At 39.2% G+C, this 20,199-nt stretch overlaps 1 protein-coding gene across 1 annotated transcript in view; it reads right to left on the bottom strand.

Moving 5' to 3' along the window:
- DNAJC1 (DnaJ heat shock protein family (Hsp40) member C1) overlaps positions 1–20,199 on the bottom strand; it is a 196,636-nt gene that overhangs the window by 17,343 nt on the left and 159,094 nt on the right. The window contains exon 9 of the mRNA XM_007454169.1: positions 13,528–13,647. Within this exon, the coding sequence (XP_007454231.1) occupies positions 13,528–13,647 (120 nt within the window). The remainder of the gene's footprint in view (positions 1–13,527; positions 13,648–20,199) is intronic.

Genomic DNA, 20,199 nt, shown 5'->3' with positions numbered 1-20,199 from the left:
GTAGGGAAATTTGTTTCATCATGTTCTGATTCCAAGCAGAAAATACTTTTATAATCCTTCTTCTTAATGCAGTTATACCTAAAGCTATCTTTAAAATTCTTTTGAAATGGGGGCTCTATGAGCAAATCTGGGATATATAGGTTAGGGTGGAGTGAATGAAAAAAACCTAAAATAGGTTTCATTCCTTCCAGTGAAAACACTGATGAAAGTAACAGAAAATTAATTAACAAAATGAAAACTGTATTCCATAGGGTACAGTTAGGATCAGTGGATAGTTATATAGTGGCACATTTCTACTCAACATACAGAAGAGTTTTCCATTTTTCTGAGCTATATAAAGTGTATACTCATATTCCTGGCATCCTCAGATAACTCAGAAAATAAATGTTGGCTATTAGTGATAACCTCAAGTCATATTTTTCAAATTCTGGCTGACTTAATGATATTTTAAGTATTCTAATAATAAAAATTATGTAACTGTGAAGTTCATTACAGTTGGACCTTGAGTAACACAGGTTTGAACCGAGCAGATCCACTTACGTGTTTTTTTTTCAATAAATATGTATTAAACTACTACATAATCCACCGTTGGTTGGATATGAGGAGGCAGAACTATGGATACACAGGGCTGACTGTAAAGTTATATGTGGATTTTCAACTGTGTGGGGGACTGGTGCCCCTAACTGTCATGTTGTTCAGGGATCAACTGTATTTTCATTCAGTTGTATTTAATTTTGGCCAACTTTCTGTTGAATCTAGCACTCGTTATAACCAGGAGCTACTGTAGTTTTCAAATAAAAACGGCACTCTGTTACCTGAACATTAAATAAACCACCTGAAAAATGTTTCCAGCTGGTAGAGAGCAGTGCTGTTCATTCTTATTATTTCTCCAATGTCTTTAAATTTTTCTCTGGATCCTCTGTCTGGATAGAAAATACAAGAAATAATAATAGTGTACATCTTAATCATTGACAAAGAGGGCCTTCCATTAACTTCCTGATCACCTCTATAAGTAATGTAGATGGCCAATTACTGGGAGAAAATACTTATGCCAACAGACAATAGTGTAGTTTTGCAGATATTTTTAGTCTATCAGCAAGATATTGCAACAAGCCAACATACATTCACCCACTTTCCTCTTTTTTAAATGGGTTACCCAAATTTTTAGCACAAGGAAGCAATTTTACATTGCATTAGCACATTAGCATCTGCTCAAGGGTCACCATCTATTGACTTGCTGCATCTCTAAGCTATACATAAGACAGAGTTAAGCAAATAATTCAGGGTAATAAAAGAAATCCCACCATAAAGTACGATGCTATCCCCAGACCATAGATTATACTGTGAGAAACCAGTTCCTTCATGAATAAAACATCCATGGTATTCAAAGTGAATATCACTGTAACTAGTAAATTAGATCTAGACTTTAAAGTGGATACTATCCTCTTGGTAAGATACAGGGTTCTGATGAGTGAGTACAAATTACAAACTCAATATATTAGTAATATAGGACACTAAATAAGATCCAGGAGAAAACATATAAGAATGGTAAATAGGAGATATATATAGAAAAATTTTCATGCCATCTGCAAGTAGGCTTTGCTTGAATGAATCACTGAGGAAGATGAACAAGTGTTCAGTTAGAGCTTAACGAGATGCTGAATATTTCTGTGGTTCAAATATTCAAAGGAAAGCAACTGCTTTTGGAGCTCTCTGGAGTTCCAGCCCCATGGACTGGCCAGTGTCTTGGGACATGAAATACCTTGCTCTCAAATTTATCCTCCTTTGGCCCAGAACCTCAGAAAACCAAGAGATTTCACTTTGAAGATGATATTTGATCTAGGGCATGGCTGACAAAGAATAGTGCTGTCCTACACACAGGGTTAAGGTGTAAAAATCAAGTCTTTGCTGAACTAAGAGGACAGTGTGGCTTAAATAAGAGTCAAACAATCTGGGTTCTAGTCCCAGCCTGCCATTAACTAGCTCTGTGGCCTTGAACTTTTTTTTTTTTTTTTTTTTGCGGTCCGCAGGCCTCTCACTGTTGTGGCCTCTCCCGTTGCGGAGCACAGGCTCCGGACGCGCAGGCTCAGTGGCCATGGCTCACGGGCCCAGCCTCTCTGCGGCATGTGGGATCTTCCCGGACCAGGGCACGAATCCGTGTCCCCTGCATCAGCAGGCGGACTCTCAACCACTGCGCCACCAGGGAAGCCCATGGCCTTGAACTTTTATCTCTTTCTAGAACGCACACCTGTAATAAGTGATTATTATAGTGATTTACAATTGTGTAATGGTTCATAATAACAAAGTATTTTCATGATGCTATCACATTTCACCTGCCAGCTACCCCGTGAAATTCATATCACAGGCAAAGAAACTGAAGCTCAGAGTGATATGGGGACCTACAAAATCACACAGCCCATAAATGGTAGCATAGGACACCAAAGCCAGGTTTTCTTTTAAATTCTGTTCTCTTTCCACTTTACTTCATCCATAAAACAAAAAATTGCATTAATGATTTCTTTTTAAATCAAATATTCTGTGATTCACTAGATGTGACATTATTTTAGTATTATTATTTTTTTGGCTGCACCACGTGGCATGTGGAATCTTATTTCCCCAACCAGGGATTGAACCCGGGCCCTCTGCAGTGAGTGTGGAGTCCTAACCACTGGACCGCCAGGGAATTCCCTAGATGTGATATCATTAATGAACTATCTTTCAATTTAGGTGAATTACCAAAGATTTATTAAGTATTGACTTAGCATATCACTATACCGAGAACAATGGTGTATGTATAAGATCTAGTCTTATCCACCTCAAGGAGCTTCCAATGTGGTTATTCCTTTGCATACTCATTCAACAGATTTCCAATTAATTAGGACTGTGCTTATAAGAAAGAAAATCATTGTTTATTGCTTTAAACGTTTTTTACTTCTAAATCAATGTTGGCTAAAGTAAGGAAAGAGCAATCCAAAACAGGCTTGTGTACTGACAGTTTGGGAGTCTGGCCTCACCTCTCATGAAGGCCAATTCTGTACTACTTTACCCGAGTTACTGCCAATCACCAACTAGGTGAATTTAGTAAAGATTCAAGCTCTTTGTACTTTGATTTCCCCAGTGTGTGTCACAGAGATCTGTTGGTGATACCTGTCACCCTATTGATGTATAAACTGGCTGGGTGGATATCTTGTTCCTCTCTCTCCACTATTCTGTTTGCCCCTCCTTAAGCTGTGTCCTCTGTGGAAGAAGACAACTGAACCAGATGAAGAAGGACATTCTCTGGACAAAGGTCTGCAAGTAGTTGTTATTACTTTGCTAGAACATTCAAATTAGCCCTCAAGGCTCTTTGATGGGGGAATATATTAATATTTCCCCCAAAATATTAATATATTAATAGGCAAAAATATTAATAGATGGCTCTAGAATTCCACTAGTAAAGCTGTTTTCGGTGAGGGGATGGTCTGGCAAGTGTTTCAGTAGAGGCTGAATGTTCCTACTGCCCTCCCGGCCTAGCTGTCGGCTGTCAAGTACCTTACTGTTTTAATTACCATAGCTTTATAACATATTTTGAAAACAGGACATGTGATGCCTCCAAGCTCTGTTCTCTATCAAGATTGTTCTGACTATTTGGGGTCCGTTGTGGTTCCATACAAATTTTAGGATTTTTTTTTTCTATTTCTGTAAATCAGTAAAGCTTTTATAATTAAAAAAAATTAAAAAGAATGAGGTAGGCCTATATATACTGACATGGAAAGATATAAAATATTTTTTCTTTAGATTTTTAAAAGTAGTTTTAAAAATCAAGGTAATACATGCACACAGCTTAAAAAAAAATCAGTTTACAACCAGGGCTTCTGATGTAAAGCCATGTACCCTACACCCAGAAGCATGCATTTCTGTTCACAGTCTTTTTCTGAAAATTTAAAATATTTTTTCTAAGCATTGTTTTTTTTAACCATTAAAAAAAATTGAAGTATAAATTTACAATGTTATGTTGGTTTCGGGTGTACAGCAAAGTGACCTGGTTACACACACACACACACACACACACACACACACACACACACATTTTTTTCAGATTCTTTTCCATTATAGGTTATTACAGGATATTGAATATAGTTCCCTGTGCTATACAGTAGGTCCTTGTTGTTTATTTTATATATAGTAGTGTGTATATGTTAATCCCAAGCTCCTAATTTATCTCCCCCCTGCCATTTCCTTTGGTAACCATGAGTTTGTTATCTATGTCTGTGAGTCTGTTTCTGTTTTGTAAATAACTTCATTTATACAATTTTTTAAGATTCCACATATAAGTGATACATGATATTTGTCTTTCTCTGACTTACTTCACTAGTATGATAATCTTTAGGTTCATCCATGTTGCTGCAGATGGCATTATTTCATTCTTTTTCATGGCCGGTAACATTTCATTGTGTTCATATACCATATCTTTATCTATTCATCTGTCAGTGGACACTTAGGTTGCTTCCATGTCTTGGCTATTGTAAACAGTGCTGCTATGAACACTGGGGTGCATGTATCTTTTCGAATTAGAGTTCTTGTCAGTTCTGGATATACGCCTAGGAGTGGGATTGCTGGATCATATGGTAGCTCTATTTTTAGTTTTTTAAGGAACCTCCATACTGTTCTCCATAGTGGCTGCACCAATTTACATTCCCACCAGCCGTGTAGGAGGGTTCCCTTTTCTCCACACTCTCTCCAGCATTTTTATTATTTGTAGAGTTTTTAATGATGGCCATTCTGACCAGTGTGAGGTGATACCTCATTGTAGTTTTGATCTGCATTTCTCTAATGATTAGTGATGTTGAGCATCTTTCTTTTCATGTGCCTGTTGGCCATCTGTATGTTCACAGTTCTTCTGATGCTTACAAGTACACATAATTAACTAACAGGCTTTTGGTATATTATATCCTGAATTCAGCCTCTTTTTCCCACCTCTACCAATAAGCCCTGGTCCAAACCACCACTGTCTTTTGCAGGGACAACTGAAATAGCCTCTTACTTGCCCTGCCACAGCATCTTCTCCACAGAGAAGTCAGAATGACTCTTTTAGATCTTGCACTCCTTTGCTCAAAATCTTCTGGTGCTTTCCTGTCTCACTCAGAGTAAAATCCAAAATCTTTACCTTGACCAAGGAGGTCCTAGGTGTTCTGGTCCTCCACTATCTCTTGGCTTCATCTTCTGTAATCCCCCCTGCTCACTCCTGGTCAGCCATATTGACCTCTTTGCTGGACTCTGTGCACCCCAAGCAGGCTCTTGCCTCAAAGCCTTTGCAACTGCTGTTTCCTCCACCTGGAACGCTTTCTCAGACAACCTTTCTCCCTCAGTTGCTTTGTGCCTCTGCTCAAACGTTACCTCTTAGAGAGGAGTTTCCTCAGAATCCCACTTGAAATTGCACTCCCTAGGTTAGGTCTCTAACCTCTTACTCTGCTTTTTTTTTCTTCATGGAGCTTGTCACTGTTTACAATTTTTATTTTACTCCATATGTTCGTGTTCTTTCCCTTGTGCTTCCCTGCCATTCTTTAGGGCAACTGTCTTTGCCTGCATGGTCGCAGCTGAGCTGCAGGCAAATTGGTATTCCAGTTCAGTGGAAGGGAAAAGTGAGCAAGAGCTCCTAGGGACACACATTACTTCAATTATGTTCCTCTGAGAAGAAATTAGTAACCTAGCCATAGCAGAGCTTGGAGAGCTTGGAAGTGCAGTGTTTCTGGGCAAATATGTGCCTGTCTTCTCTGTTACTAGACAAGGGATAACATATTTTGATGGACAACTTGCCATAGTCTTCCACAATTTGTTGATTTTAAAAATTGAAAAACCATCTGAAAGTATATAAAATGTTTGAAATATAGCCATTATGTAAGATCTTACATAACTGTGATATGGTAACCATTACTCACTGTAGAGATAAGTACTGCACTGTGATCGCACTTCTTGTGTCACTTAAAGGAGAATGTTCTCAGTGTCAAATTCTTTTGCGGTTTCTATCGTTCCACTTTTTACTGTACAGGCAGTTTGCGGTTTCTGTAAGTTGAAGGTTTGTGGCAACTCTGTTGAGAAAGTCTGTGGGCACCATTCTCCCAGTAGCATCTGCTCACTTTGTGTCTCTGTGTCACATTTTGGTAATTCTCACAATATTTCACACTTTTTCATTATTATTATATTTGTTATGGTGATCTGTGATCTTTGATGTTACTACTGCAAAAAGATTATGACTCCCTGAAGGCTCAGATGATGGTTAGCATATTTTTTTTAGCAATAAACTATCTTTAATTAAGCTATGTATATTTTTTGGACATAATGCTATTGCACACTTAACAGACTACAATATAGTGTAAACATAACTTTTATATGCATTGGGAAACCAAAAAATTCACGTGGGTCACTTTATTGTGACATATGCTTTATTTCGGTGGTCTGGAACTGAACCTGGGGTATGGCTGAACTTCAATTTGGACTATGCCTTTTTTGTATGGTTTTCTGTTGGTGGAGTCTCTAGTTGCCTTTTGTTCACGTGGCTGCCCTCTCACAGTCTTTTGTTCTCCTGCTCCAGCGTGGACTTTCTGCACTCTTCGCCTGCTGTATCGCCGTGGGGTCTCGGGATTTCCATTCACTGGGCTCAGTCCACTATTCCGAGGATTCTGTGTCTTCCTCTTTGGTGACTTATCCCTCATTTGCTGAAGTGTGCAGTCTCAGGGAACTGTCTTAAGAATGAGTCCTCACCCCACGTATTGACCATCATAGCTGGTTGGTCTGTTCTAGATTCAGAACCCTTCCGCCTTGAACTGTGATGCCAATGTTCTCTTGTCTCCCGGAATCTAGTGCTGCCAAGCAATCTGCTGTCACTCTGACCTGCCTTACTTTGGAGGTTTCTTCTCCCTAGAAGCTTTAAAGATCTTCTATGTAGTCTCAGTGTTCATGCGTTGTTGGTCTCAGGTGTTTCTCCATCCTGGAAAACTTCATTGTATCATTTATTGAAAAATGCTCTCATGTCTGTTTTCTCTAACTGGAACTCCTTTTAATCAGATTTTGACCTTTTGGACTGATTCCCTGTATTTCTTGTCTCTTTGTTCTGCTCTCTAGGAGATTTTCCAGATGGTAATTTTCAACCATTCTACTTCATTTATTTGGATACTTATTATTGTTCTGATTTTTTCCATAGCACACTTTTTTGTTTTATGAATTCAGTATTTTCTTGACTCTCTAGATCAGGGGTCCCCAAGCCCTGATTAGGACCCGGCCACACAGCAGGAGGTGAGCAGCGGGCGAGTGAGTGAGGCATCTCACTTCTGCTGCCGCTCCCCACCGCTCCCCATTGCTCACATTACTGCCTGAACCATCCCCCCCAGCCCATGTGTAGAAAAACTGTCTTCCACGAAACAGGTCCCTGGTGCCAAAAAGGTTGGGGACCGCTGCTCTAGATGTTAGAAGATAGGTGTAATGAACTAATTCTAGAAGGCTGGTATAACCCTACCTAAAGATATGCAATTAACAAAACACCAAGAATTCTAGAATATTTTTACTTTAAGATATATAAATGCAAGAATCCTAAACAAATTAACAAATCAAATCCAGCTGTTTATTGAAAGAATAATATTATATGACCAAGTAAACTTTATCTTAGAAATACAAAGGGGGACCTTAGTAATATATTCATCCTTATTAGGTCATATGATCATGTCAAGGGATGTTGAAGAAACCACTGTTAAAATTTCACATCTATTCCTGAACACAACTGTAATAAATTAGAGTTGGAAAAATTAAAGTGAAGAAAATTTCCCTAGCATAATAATGGATTTCTCATATCAATGACTAATATTAAAATTGACCAAACATTAGGTTTTCTTATTAAAATGTTGAGCAAAAAGTCTACATGAATCACTCTTACTGTAATATATCTCTGGAATTGTTAGCTAATACACTCAAGATAACAAAAGAAAATGGCAAAGTATTATTTGCAGAAGGTAGGACTTCCCTGGTGGCACAGTGATTAAGAATATGCTTGCCAATGCAGGGGACATAGGTTCGATCCCTGGTCCAGGAAGATCCCACATGCTGCAGAGCAGCTAAGCCCATGCGCTGCAACTACTGAGCCTGCGCTCTAGAGCCCGTGAGCCACAACTACTGAAGCCTGTGCGCCTAGAGCCCATGAGCTGCAACAAGAGAAGCCACCTCACGGAGAAGCCCGTGCACTGCAACAAAGACCCAACACAGCCAAAAAAACAACAAAAAACGGTAGGACTATCCATCCTTGAATTATAATGAATTAACACAAACTCTATTCGAAATAAGACCAGTAAGTAAGGAGGCAAGTTATAAAAATCAGTGCCATAGCACTTTTCACTTACTTGATGAGCAATGATGAAAAAAACACAAACGTTCTGTGTTTATGAGACTATGAGGAAGTGTCCTCTCATACCACCACGGCACTGTATAATATTAACCTCTCTGAAGGCCAATTTTAGAGTCACCAAAGGTTCTAAAAACAGCCATAGTCTTGAATCAAGCTTCTCTACTCCTAGGCATACCAGCTAAGGAAACAGATATAAATGGAAAGATGAATGAAAAAGAAAAGGGAAGCAATTTAAGTGACAATCACGTGGGTGCTCCTTAATTATATCCAGACAACACGGAGTATCATACAGGTGTTTAGAAAGATGATGTGGATCTTTGTTGTCGTGGAAAGAAGCTCATAGCAAAGTGAAAAGGGCAGGATACAGATTAATACTTTTAAAATTATGTAGTCATATGCCTATATAAGACTAAAGTCTGGAATGACATACAACAAAGTGTGTGTGCGTTGAGAGAGAGATTTGATAACACATTATTATCATCTATGAATGTCAGATTGAAAATTGATTATTAGATTTTAGCAAGAAGAATGGTATAAAGGACCCCTTCCTTTTTAAAATTTAAGTATCCTTGAAGGTCGTGGGGTTGAGCAGGTGGGGGAGCGAGAGGAGCGGAGATGAGGCTGCTCCGGAGAACCGCTGTGGCAAGGAGCCTGATGCAGGGGGCGGTGACAGTTCTTGTCCCCTTTACAGCCTGTGTAGGATTAGTCTGACTCTAAAAGTAACAGCAATGATACACTTGCCCAAATATATAGGAGTTAAATTGCTGAATTCTACTCTGGATAAATACAAGGAATGTTATTAGCTTTGTTAAAAAATTAAGGCAAAGTCTGTTTTAACTGAGATATACCTAAACTGTAACACCTACTTTACTATAGATGAAGTATTTTAAATGTTAATATATGCCTTTCAGCATTATATATACTATATATTTAGTTCACTGACAAAAGTTTATTTTCTATTGAATAATCTGCTTACATTTTTTGAAACAACTGCCATAATAACATATAAATATTCCCCCAACAGGTATCTCCTCTCTAGTTGTGGCTATATAAAATAAAATTGGGAATTGTATTATTCTCCCTCCTTTTCACCTGCATATGAAATGCTTATCTAACTACACATCTCATGGGGGCACTAAGCTAATTACAAAAGTCTGTTTAAATCTATCCACCTATCGTTTGTTTTGCTACCTACCTGGGCCTTTTCCAAGCAGGCAGAACATCTCCAATCAGTCTGTTACCACAACTAGGATGCAGGAGATTAGTGACTATGGAGAGGGGCACAATCCGTTTACATCCTTACAGGCTGGAGAAGGATATTACTGCACAAGCAAGAAACGTGAGGCTCCCTGACCTTAATTTAGAAAACCTGCAGTTAATAATCACACTAAAGTTGGTTTTACATGCCAGACAGTTTTTGTTTCCTGTTTTTACAATTTGAGTGTCCTTTGTAGTTACCAAAATTATTTGCTAAAAGGCATATATTAACATTTAAAATATTTCATCTATAATAAAGTAAGTCTTACAGTTTAGGTATATGTGAGTTAAAATATACTTTGCATTGATTTTTTTCCCCAAAGCTAATAACAAATTCTTTGTATTTATCCAGAGTAGTATTTAGCAATTTAACTAGTGAATTATGACAGTTAATACACTGAAAACTCCTTTCTTAATTGAGGAACAAAATGGGTTTTTCACTGTAATCTGTCAACCCAAATAAAGAACATATAGATTCCACAACGGCACACTCTCACCCCTCCCAAAAAGGTCAATTGTTTTTCAAAGGAAAAGAGAACTCAGCCTGAAGCTACACATTTAGCAAGGAAAACGGGTCAAAGAACAGATGTGCAGAGCTGGGGTGGACTGGTACAGGTGATCCGGTCAGTATGCAGAGGTTCCAGTGACAGCAAACTCAACTTGGTTTCTTTTTCATAGAGGAACACTTAATGAAAACAAATCTAATTAACACCATACGCCAAAAAAGAAGTATAAGTGATCTTCTAAAGTGTGGTTAGCTTTCACTTAACATTCTACTAAAGGACCTGTATTAGCCAAACCCATCTTAACTGTTTCAATGTAACTCACTGTGTGTTCGGTAAAATGAGTTTTGTCTTCAGACACTTGTTCTCTTTTAGAGAGAGAGTGCTTTACAGTTTGTGTTTGTGTGTATGTTACTGAAATGTAGTTACTGAAATGAAATGTACAGTCTAGCTATGGAGATGATGCTCACAGAATGAAAATACAGTGCGAGTCTATATATGTATATACTGATATAGAAGAAAAGTTACAGTGGCACTTTTGGTGCCCAAAATTTTCGGTTTACTAAGTATTTCCAAGGTACTTTTGGTATTATGAAAATAGAGCTAATACTTGGAGGGGGAAAAAAAAAATCTCAAAAAGTCATGTTTGGGGGCTTCCCTGGTGGCGCAGTGGTTGAGAGTCTGCCTGCCGATGCAGGGGACACGGGTTTGTGCCCCGGTCCGGGAAGATCCCGCATGCCGCGGAGCGGCTGGGCCCGTGAGCCATGGCCGCGGAGCCTGCGCGTCCGGAGCCTGTGCTCCGCAACGGGAGAGGCCACAAGAGTGATAGGCCCGTGTACCGCAAAAAAAAAAAAAAAAAGTCATGCTTGCTACTTCCATGATAAAAGGAAAAAATATCTATTACATGGAATCAGTCTCCCTTGGGTAAGTCTAGAAGAAGAAGAAAAAACTATGGAATGAATTTGCAAAAGTGTGAAAAGATGCCTTTACCTACACCAAGGCTGCACTAAGACTGCTCTTGTAAGTTACGTCGATTTTCTAGATCTATGATACTAAACAGCCATCCCAAGGCTCTGTTGGTTACATCACGTATATTAGCATTTAAACTTTCATCTCTCTCCTCTTAAAAATATAGATTAAAAATTTAACCAGATTTTTTTTTTTTTTTTTCCCGGTACGCGGGCCTCTCACTGTTGCGGCCTCTCCCGTTGCGGAGCCCAGGCTCCGGACGCGCAGGCTCAGCGGCCATGGCTCACGGGCCCAGCCGCTCCACGGCACGCGGGATCCTCCCGGACCGGGGCACGAACCCGCGTCTCCTGCATCGGCAGGCGGACTCTCAACTACTGCGCCACCAGGGAAGCCCCTAACCAGATTTTAATGACAACAACAAAGTAAAATATTGCTCTATTCAATTTCTTATCTGCCTTTGGCATTAATAACTGTAAGGTCTCATAGAAATATTATTTAAAAAGTTAAAGGCAGTGTTGGGACTTCCCTGGTGATGCAGTAGTTAATCTGCCTGCCAACGCAGGGGACACGGGTTCGAGCCCCGGTCCGGGAAGATCTCACATGCTGCGGAGCAACTGAGGCCGTGCACCACAACTACTGAAGCCTGCGCACCTGGAGCCCGTGCTCTGCAACAAGAGAAGCCACCGCAATGAGAAGCCTGCACACCGCAACAAAGAGTACCCCCGCTCGCTGCAAACTAGAGAAAGCCTGCATGCAGCAACGAATACTCAATGCAGCCATAAATAAATAAATAAAAGTTAAAGGCAGTGCTATCTTCAGTGGAGACACTGCTATCTTCAACGGAGACACTAAGTTAGTGAACTATTCTCTCTCATCAACCAACTGAACTAAAAGTTTTGAGGCCCTTTTAAACCAATGCCTGTTTTGTAACTTTCTAAAAAGTATTTCAGTCATTTTTGTTAATCATTATATTAACAGTAATTAGAGGATCATAGTACTTAAAACATCAGTAACCATGGAACATCTTTAACCTGGTCAGCTATTTACTGATAAGGCATTATTAACTTATCTTTTACAAACAACCTTACAACAAGATAAAATGCACATCCCAGTAACATTCTTAGCAGAGGAAAAGGTATCCTTATGGTTTTCCTCCAGTAACCTAAAATAACTGGTCTCATCATGAAATAGCAAAAAAAAAAGTTACAAGATACAAGGGCTAACTTTCCACATGATCAGACTAACTCTTAAGTCGAAATCATGTAAAACATCTTACAAAAATTTTTGTCTTTAAAATGTGATTTTAAAAAGTCCTACCATATGGTAGTAAAAACATTCCTATATAATTTAAAATTCTCAAAGCAGCTCCTATCTGAAACAGAAAGAAAACAAAACCCAAGAAAAAAAATTGACAGTAATACGTATTGTTTGTTTCTAAATTAAAAGGTTATTTTTTTGGTAGTTGTGCTTATTAATCATTTTGCAGGGTTTTTAAATTGTTCATTATCAAAAAAGACCCAAAGTATACTAATACAATTGAAGAGAACATAAAAAATCTGAATCTTTGCTTTCAGTATCCTTAGATATTTTAGAGCTATAGGATTTATTTTAAAGTAAATTCGGTAAAGAATATTTACTATCATTTATGAAAATAAGGATCATATTGATGAAAATAAAGACCTCCATTTCAAGTAAACATTTACTGAATATTTAGTACATATCAGGTGCTCTATTAGGTGCTTTTATAAGATTCTCTGCCCTATATTTCTAAAGTGTTAAATCGAAAACTTTCCCGGTAAACACTGTCTTTTAAATGGTAGGTATTACTAGTCACATATAATCATATAAAATTTAAATATACATTGTTTATAGTATATATATAAATCTGTAGTTATACACTTTTAATGTATATTATATATAATTAGAAAGCTATATGCATAGAACAATTTTTTGGTTAAACAACTTGTCAAAATGAATGGTAGGTATCATCCTTGAAATAAAAACATTATAGGAATATTGCTCATTTAATTAATGCAAACCACCTGTCAACTACCTATAGCAATCTGTACTTCAGTGTTAAAAAGATCCAGCTGAAATGTAACTTCTCTAATTCTGATCAGAGAACTATTTTTTTCCCACAGCTAAAGGGGTCACTCGAAACAAAAACTAGCATTGTTTTTCTGTGATTAGGTTACAGTAGCTTAAGTCTCTAAACACCAGAATGCCTCACACAGCTGTTAATTGTAGACCAGGGGACTAGCTGACATCTGCTTCTTGCTTATTTTGTTAACGGTTCACTTCCAGGTCCTTAAAAAGATTGTAGGCTTTCTCCAAAGATAATGTTGGATGCATCTATGTCTGCCTTCTACATAGTTGGCTTATTCTGGTTTGTCACTCTCCATACAATGCAAATCTGAGTGAACTCACATCTGTCACCGATCGACCCAATTCGTGGGCAATCTTTTCCCATCGACCTGGGGTTCCTCCTGGGAACTTAACCATACTTCTTGTCAGCTGGCTGAGGTCCTCTTCTGTCCATTCCGGTGCCTGCAAAACATTAAAGAAAAAAAATAATTCAGAGAGTGTTTGCCAAAACATTTAATAAACCTGTGAAACCAAGTATTGGCATTATGCTTTCTGCAAAAATAACAATGTCAAAATGTATCTACTAGTTTAGGTGAAGGTCTGAGTTGCATATTTAACATTAGAATGCAAAGTTCCCGCAGCCTTTTAAATACTCCAACGTACACCAAATAATAAAGAAATACTGTGAACCCAGGCTCTTAAAGACATTAAAAAAAGAAAGACAGTTGTTTTGAAGTGCACTGTGTCACTAATGCTCACAAATGCCTCATGTGAGCTTACCACAGAAGGTCTCGAAGTTTTTAAGAAAAATGATTAAAAAAGCAAAAAACTTTATAAGTGTAAATGAAAATGTGAACAAGTAAATGGACTGATTCAGAATCAGAACCGAGACAAAGATGTATTTTTTGTTCATTCTACGTAACGATATTTAATTCTAAAAAGCATGTATTTTCAAGAAGTTAATTTATTAAGTGCTAGCATTTTGTAAAACTTGAGAACAGAAATTAGAAACTCCTGCAGCCAAGACTTAAACCACCCGTTCCATGCAAAGCAACACTTCCTTTTTGAGAAGGTAAATAGCTTCTAAAAGTTGATCAAATTATTAAATTGAATAATAAAATACCTTAAAGATTATAAAAATCTTTTTCTGCAAAAGCCAAAATTCTCAGAGCAAGCATATTCTCTGCATTTTATTCAGCATTACCACTTGGTGAAACCCAAAGTTGAGCAAAGCAAAAGAAACCATCATCAAATAACAATTATTTTACATTACAGCACTAAACTATTTCCTACCAGAGGCAGTAGCCACAATGGTACAACACAAGACTCTAGGAGTCAGCAGAGAGATGGAGGAAGCCACCTTATTTTCCTTTAATTAGAAAGAAAGAAAAAAAGAAAAAAGGAAGGAAACCTCTGAGACAAATACCTTTTCTAATCACTGTTTCCGATAATGAACAGGCATACATCAGGCCGTATGCATTACAGGACCATCAGCACAGACAACAGCCAGAGGTGAGTGACCCCAGGGACTATCTCCACAGCTACAGCAAAGCTTCTCCCTGACACTAATCCTCCCTGTCATTCTCCCACTGTGCTCTAACCACACTGACATCCGCCTGCCTCACTGCAAGCTTAAGGGGGCCCTTCCTGACTTTTTACTGTCTCCCCCAATCAATGGTTCAAGCGTGCTCTTTTCACCATGTCCAAATGGCAGCTTCACTCATAATCAAAGTGCACTGCCCCTGTTAAAGGGCTTTCCGAAAGGCTCTCCCATTTGCATTCATTTGCAAAGCAAACTACTTTTATTCACTTTGTTCTGCTATCAAGAATGTTCCCTGAAGCAGATAAATTGGCATAAATACAACCTGCCACTTAAGAGTCAGTAAATAATAGCCAATAGTAGGGAGGATTTTATCAATCATTCTATTTTGTATCCACTAAAAGCTGAAAGCCTCAAACATATTCATCAGTACAACCCTTACGAAACATGCATAAATTCCCTTCTATAAAAAGGTAGCCTACACTGAGTATGGTCGGAATTTCCTTGATGTTTAATGAATATCAGAAATCTAATTCTCCATATCAGATAATTAAAAAATTTACACTGAAGGTTTTTTACTTTTTGCTTGTTTGTTTTTACTTAGGGGAAAAAGCATTATTCAGATATTATTTAGACGGACATAAGTGGATTTTCTAGGAAATCACTTTTGCTAAAAAGCTGAAACTTGAATAACTATACCAATTGGCTTCAAAATGCAAAAGTTACGAAGCATTTAAATATAAGCTTATAGTACAAGGTCATACATAAACAGCATTAAGCTGACGCTGCACAGAGATAGAGTATTCCAACCATATAGTATATCAGTGCAATTTCACACTCAATCAGATCTTATTTCTGCATTAATTATAACACATTTTTGTAGCAAACAAAATTGTCTAAAATGTCAATAATATAAGCCATTCTTTCACAGAGTAAACTAATTCTTTAATCTATTTTTAATAGATTGGCCTTCCAAATATGCTGCATATATCAACAATGGGCATTAAGAATCAATCTAATTTAATTCCTTGTGAATGAGTCTAAAAGGATAGTGTCACTTTTTTCTGGAAAGGAAAAGATTTAAATCAAATATTTGGATGAATATCCTGAAAAATCATCTACTTCCTTGAAAATCCTTTTAGTTTCACTGTTATTTTACAGCCATGATTTTATTATTAATATTAAAAAACTAGATCAATAATAACTGGGACCATAATCTGAAATCTTTGAAAGAATCCTTTTAGCAGTTCATTATTCTCTCTCTTCCAGCTGTACGGCACTTTGGTGAATGTGTACTTCCTCAGCAATAGTTGGTTGTGTCTTTAGAAGCAACAGAGCCTACTGTGATCCAGCTAATGCAGCAGCCATGAGGGTGGCCTTGGTGTGAATGTATTCTCCTTGCTCTAATCTGGAGCCAACTGTAGCTCTGAAAGTCAAATGAATGCATACGCATACCGCTTTGCCACTTAAAACCACGTGTGTCCAATATTACTGAGACACTGGGCCAAAAATTCATCTCTACTGTAAAGTAATGGAAGACACCCCATGGGGTGGGGACAGCTGTTGTGACTACACAAGCATTCCAATTTTGCATCAGAAAAGCCCCGCTCTGGGAATAAATCTCCATACTGAATAAAAAATAAAAAGTTTTCAAATTATTTAATACATTTATGTAATGACCCCAAAATATATCTGCTAAAGTAAGAGCTGATATAACATTTAAATTGTATTCTCTCTACCCCTTTGGGATAGATTTTTGTCATAAAACTAGCTAATGTTCAAAGATTCAGTGCCTTTGAAAATCCTTAATATTCTTGGGGGATAGGAGTTGGAGGCTGTAGGGGAAAGCACACTGTACCTTTAAAGTAACCTATACATACCTTTCCCCTCACAGAGTTAGACGGTAAAATGTTAATTACAAACTGTCATGCAATTTATTTGGTACTGAAAACTTATGACCCAATTAAAAGGAAAAATTTAAATGTACTTATTTACTGCATTTTCATACTTTGTTGAAACTGCCTAATAAAGAATATTTCTGTTGAAATGACTTATTAATGATCCTTATTTATGTAATTACAGACCTTACAATTTTGGATTCAACAATTTTTAATAGATTCAGCTCAATTCATGAATTCTCAAATTTTACCTAAGAAATAATATCCTTACTTAGCATCACCCAGTTAAAATATCACATATGCATCTAATAATGTGGATGGTATATCTAATGATCGAATAATCTGCTACCCTCTAATTCTACATTCTGTACTGACATTTTGTTTTAGAACATGCATTTGGCTTTCAGCTATACAATTTTCATTTCCAATTTGAAAATTGAGCAGTTAACTGACCTTGACTATATATGTGGATAAATGGTATATTAAAAAACGCAAACAACAAAATTAAAAACAAATCACCTCGGGGCTTCCCTGGTGGTGCAGTGGTTGAGAGTCTGCCTGCCGATGCAGGGGACACGGGTTCGTGCCCCGGTCCGGGAAGATCCCACATGCCGCGGAGCGGCTGGGCCTGTGAGCCATGGCCGCTGAGCCTGCGCGTCCGGAGCCTGTGCTCCGCAACGGGAGAGGCCACAACAGTTAGAGGCCCACATACCGAAAACAAACAAACAAACAAACAAAAACAAATCACCTCTAATGTCTTTTCACTCTTAGGAGGAGAAACTCTTCTTTGAAGAAAACTTGCAACTCATCCTAAGCTATTATTATAGTGTTGTGATCCTTTAGCAGCAGTCGTCGTAACCAGAAAGGTCTTCCCATCTACGATTTAGCTACCTTGCCAAAAGAGGGATCCCCTCTGGACCAGTGATCCTAAAATGTGGTCTGGCGCCAACCAGCAAACGACTTTGTTACCCACCTGTGACAAAGCTCAGACACAGCAGTTGACCGCTGCCACCACAACCAAGAGCAATCAGCAGGCTCTTCCTTTAGAGACTATAAACCAGTTGGGTTAGTTGTCAAACTAGCATGGTGCGTCACATGAAGTGCGAGCTGCAATCTCGTTCGGCGAAACAGGACTACAGCTTGGTCAGCAGTAGCCGGAAATAATTTTTAAAACCTGGTCGTTCACTATAGATAATTTGAGAAGCACTGCTCAAGACAATGCAGATAGTTCAAATTCCTTCTTACCTCCTTTTTTTTTTTAGGAGCAACAGTAAATACTTGGAGCTCTTGAGAAATGGACACAAAGATGTTTGATCCATTCCTTTCCAAAATATTTTATGCCACTAAGTGTTGGGGGGGACTTGGCATGTAGTAGAAGATTACACCAGGTACAGGGAACAGCAAATTGCAGAGGCCTGAAGTGGGAGCACATCTAGGATGTTTAAGGAACAGCAAGATGACCAGGGTGGCCAGAGCAAAGCAAGCCAAGGTGGCAGGGGGAGGAGGTGAGGTCAGAGGGGCAAGGAGGTAAAATCACAGAAGGGCTCAGAGGCCATCACAAGGACTCTGACTCATTTACTCTGCCTGACACCAAGCTACTGGAGAGGTTTTTTTCCCTTCAGTTGGTGGAGAGCTTATTTACAAAAGGGGCTATTTACAAAGGTGTGAGTGGAGGGGAGCCACAAGAGCTAGTGCACTGACAGTCCTGACCGCTCAAACCTGCAAGAGAAGACGCCTAGAGTCAGCCTGCTTACGAAGTGAGAGTGAAATCAGGTGCAGGGCAGCAACTGGCCTGAGATGACCACATCCAGAGCCACAGCTAATTAGGTTTGTGATAATTTACTGCACAGGCCCCAGAGTTGATAAGGAATAATATCAGGGTGCGATAAGAATCTCTGAAGTCTTTAATGACAGTACTCATCTCTGCCTTTTTTATTCCTTTACTCTCCTGTGGGGATTCAGAAAGGAGTAATGATAAATAAATGTGATCAAGGGGATATATTTACCCAGAAGAATATGATTTTACGTGAAAGATTTGTGAAGTCTTATTTAAAACTATGATATACATTATTCAAATTCTAACCTAAAGAGGACGTACCAGAATCATCTATTCATGGTAATTTAATATTGAAATGTAGAGCTGACACCATCATACGATGTTTGACTGCCGATAGCTTTGAAGCCTCCCCTCTCCCCTCCCCCTTGTGCCCCACATCTGGGTACGGCCTGAAGGAAGCCTGGGAGGCTGAAACCTCGCACGTCCCTCAGTCCCTCCGTGTGTACGAGAACCCTCATCCCAGCCCCACCCCAACCGCAATAAAAAATCCCAAACCAGCCTCCTTTTCTTTCTCAGGTAATTTTTGGGCCAACATGGAAAGCTTGCCCTGTTTTCCCCAGAAAGCCTCATTATATAATCAACCTTTTGTACAATCTTGGGGGGGGAGGGTGTGTGTGTGTGTGTGTGTGTGTGTGTGTGTGTGTGTGTGTGTGTGTGTGTGTGTGTGTGTGTGTGTGTGTGTCATTATCAGTCCTGACACTGGAACCAAATTTTGGGTATGGAGGTGGTAATGCTGTCCCTGCAAGGTGGCCACAGCAGTTGACACTGGGAGCAGGATGTCTAGAGGGGGGCGACCACCACCCGGGGTTATCTTCTCTTGCTTTGGTTTGCTGACTGGATCTGCTGCCTGGTGCTGCATTTGCTGAGTCCTACCAAGCCTCTGTCATAGATTTAACCTACCTAAGTTGGAAGCGTCACAGATTGATGTTCACAGAGAAGAGTATGGGATCAGGGAGCGCCTTTAAGTAGCCTTGGGTTGTGTGTCTCAGCCCAGACTCATCTGTGTCTTAGACTGAGTTGTGTGTCTTGATTTATGGACTCAGGAGAAAGACTCTTAACTTGTGAGATACTGCTTGTGTGTCTCAAGCAGGTGGTGTTGGCCCTGTTCTAAAGAGGGCTCAGGGGAAAGAGCTTGTTTAGGCCCACTGGGTAGTCACCTGTATGGAGGAACAGCGGTCCCTATTTGAAGAGCAGTTGAATTACTGAGATTCATACTCCTAAAGGCAGATGGCTCACTAGGACCCTATAAGATACTTTTGCTGCTTCTGCTGCCTATGTCTCTGTTGCAAAAAAGACCTTGATCCTCAGGGTTACAGAGAAGAACACCCCTGGCATCCCTGTGGCACAGCCAAGTTGTAAATTCAACCGCTGTCATGGCAAAGGACGCTAACCCTGACAATACTGATTGGAGGCTTTCTGGAGGAAGAAATTTATAAATATGAGCAGGGCAGAGAAGACCTCCCTGAAGTACACCCAGTAACCACCACCACCAAAAAACCCCAAACCAAAACAAACAAACCTACAGGGTGAGCACACTGGTCTGCGAGGGCTGCCGTAACTGAGTTGCTTAAACAACAGAAGTCTATTTCTTCACAGTTCTGGAGGCTAGAAGTAGGAGATCAAGGTGTCATCAGGGTTGATTTCTGATGAGACCTCTCTTTCTGGCTTGCACATGGCCTTTGCTGTGTGTGTGCCCACGCAAAGGGAGGGAAGATCCCTGGCCTCTCTTCCTCTTCCGA

The sequence above is a fragment of the Lipotes vexillifer genome, unplaced genomic scaffold (assembly GCF_000442215.2).
Source record: "Lipotes vexillifer unplaced genomic scaffold, Lipotes_vexillifer_v1.1 scaffold316, whole genome shotgun sequence".
In the NCBI taxonomy this organism is placed as follows: domain Eukaryota; kingdom Metazoa; phylum Chordata; class Mammalia; order Artiodactyla; family Lipotidae; genus Lipotes; species Lipotes vexillifer.
Note: the sequence above shows the minus strand (reverse complement) of the source record. Positions and strands in the feature narration are given on the sequence as shown.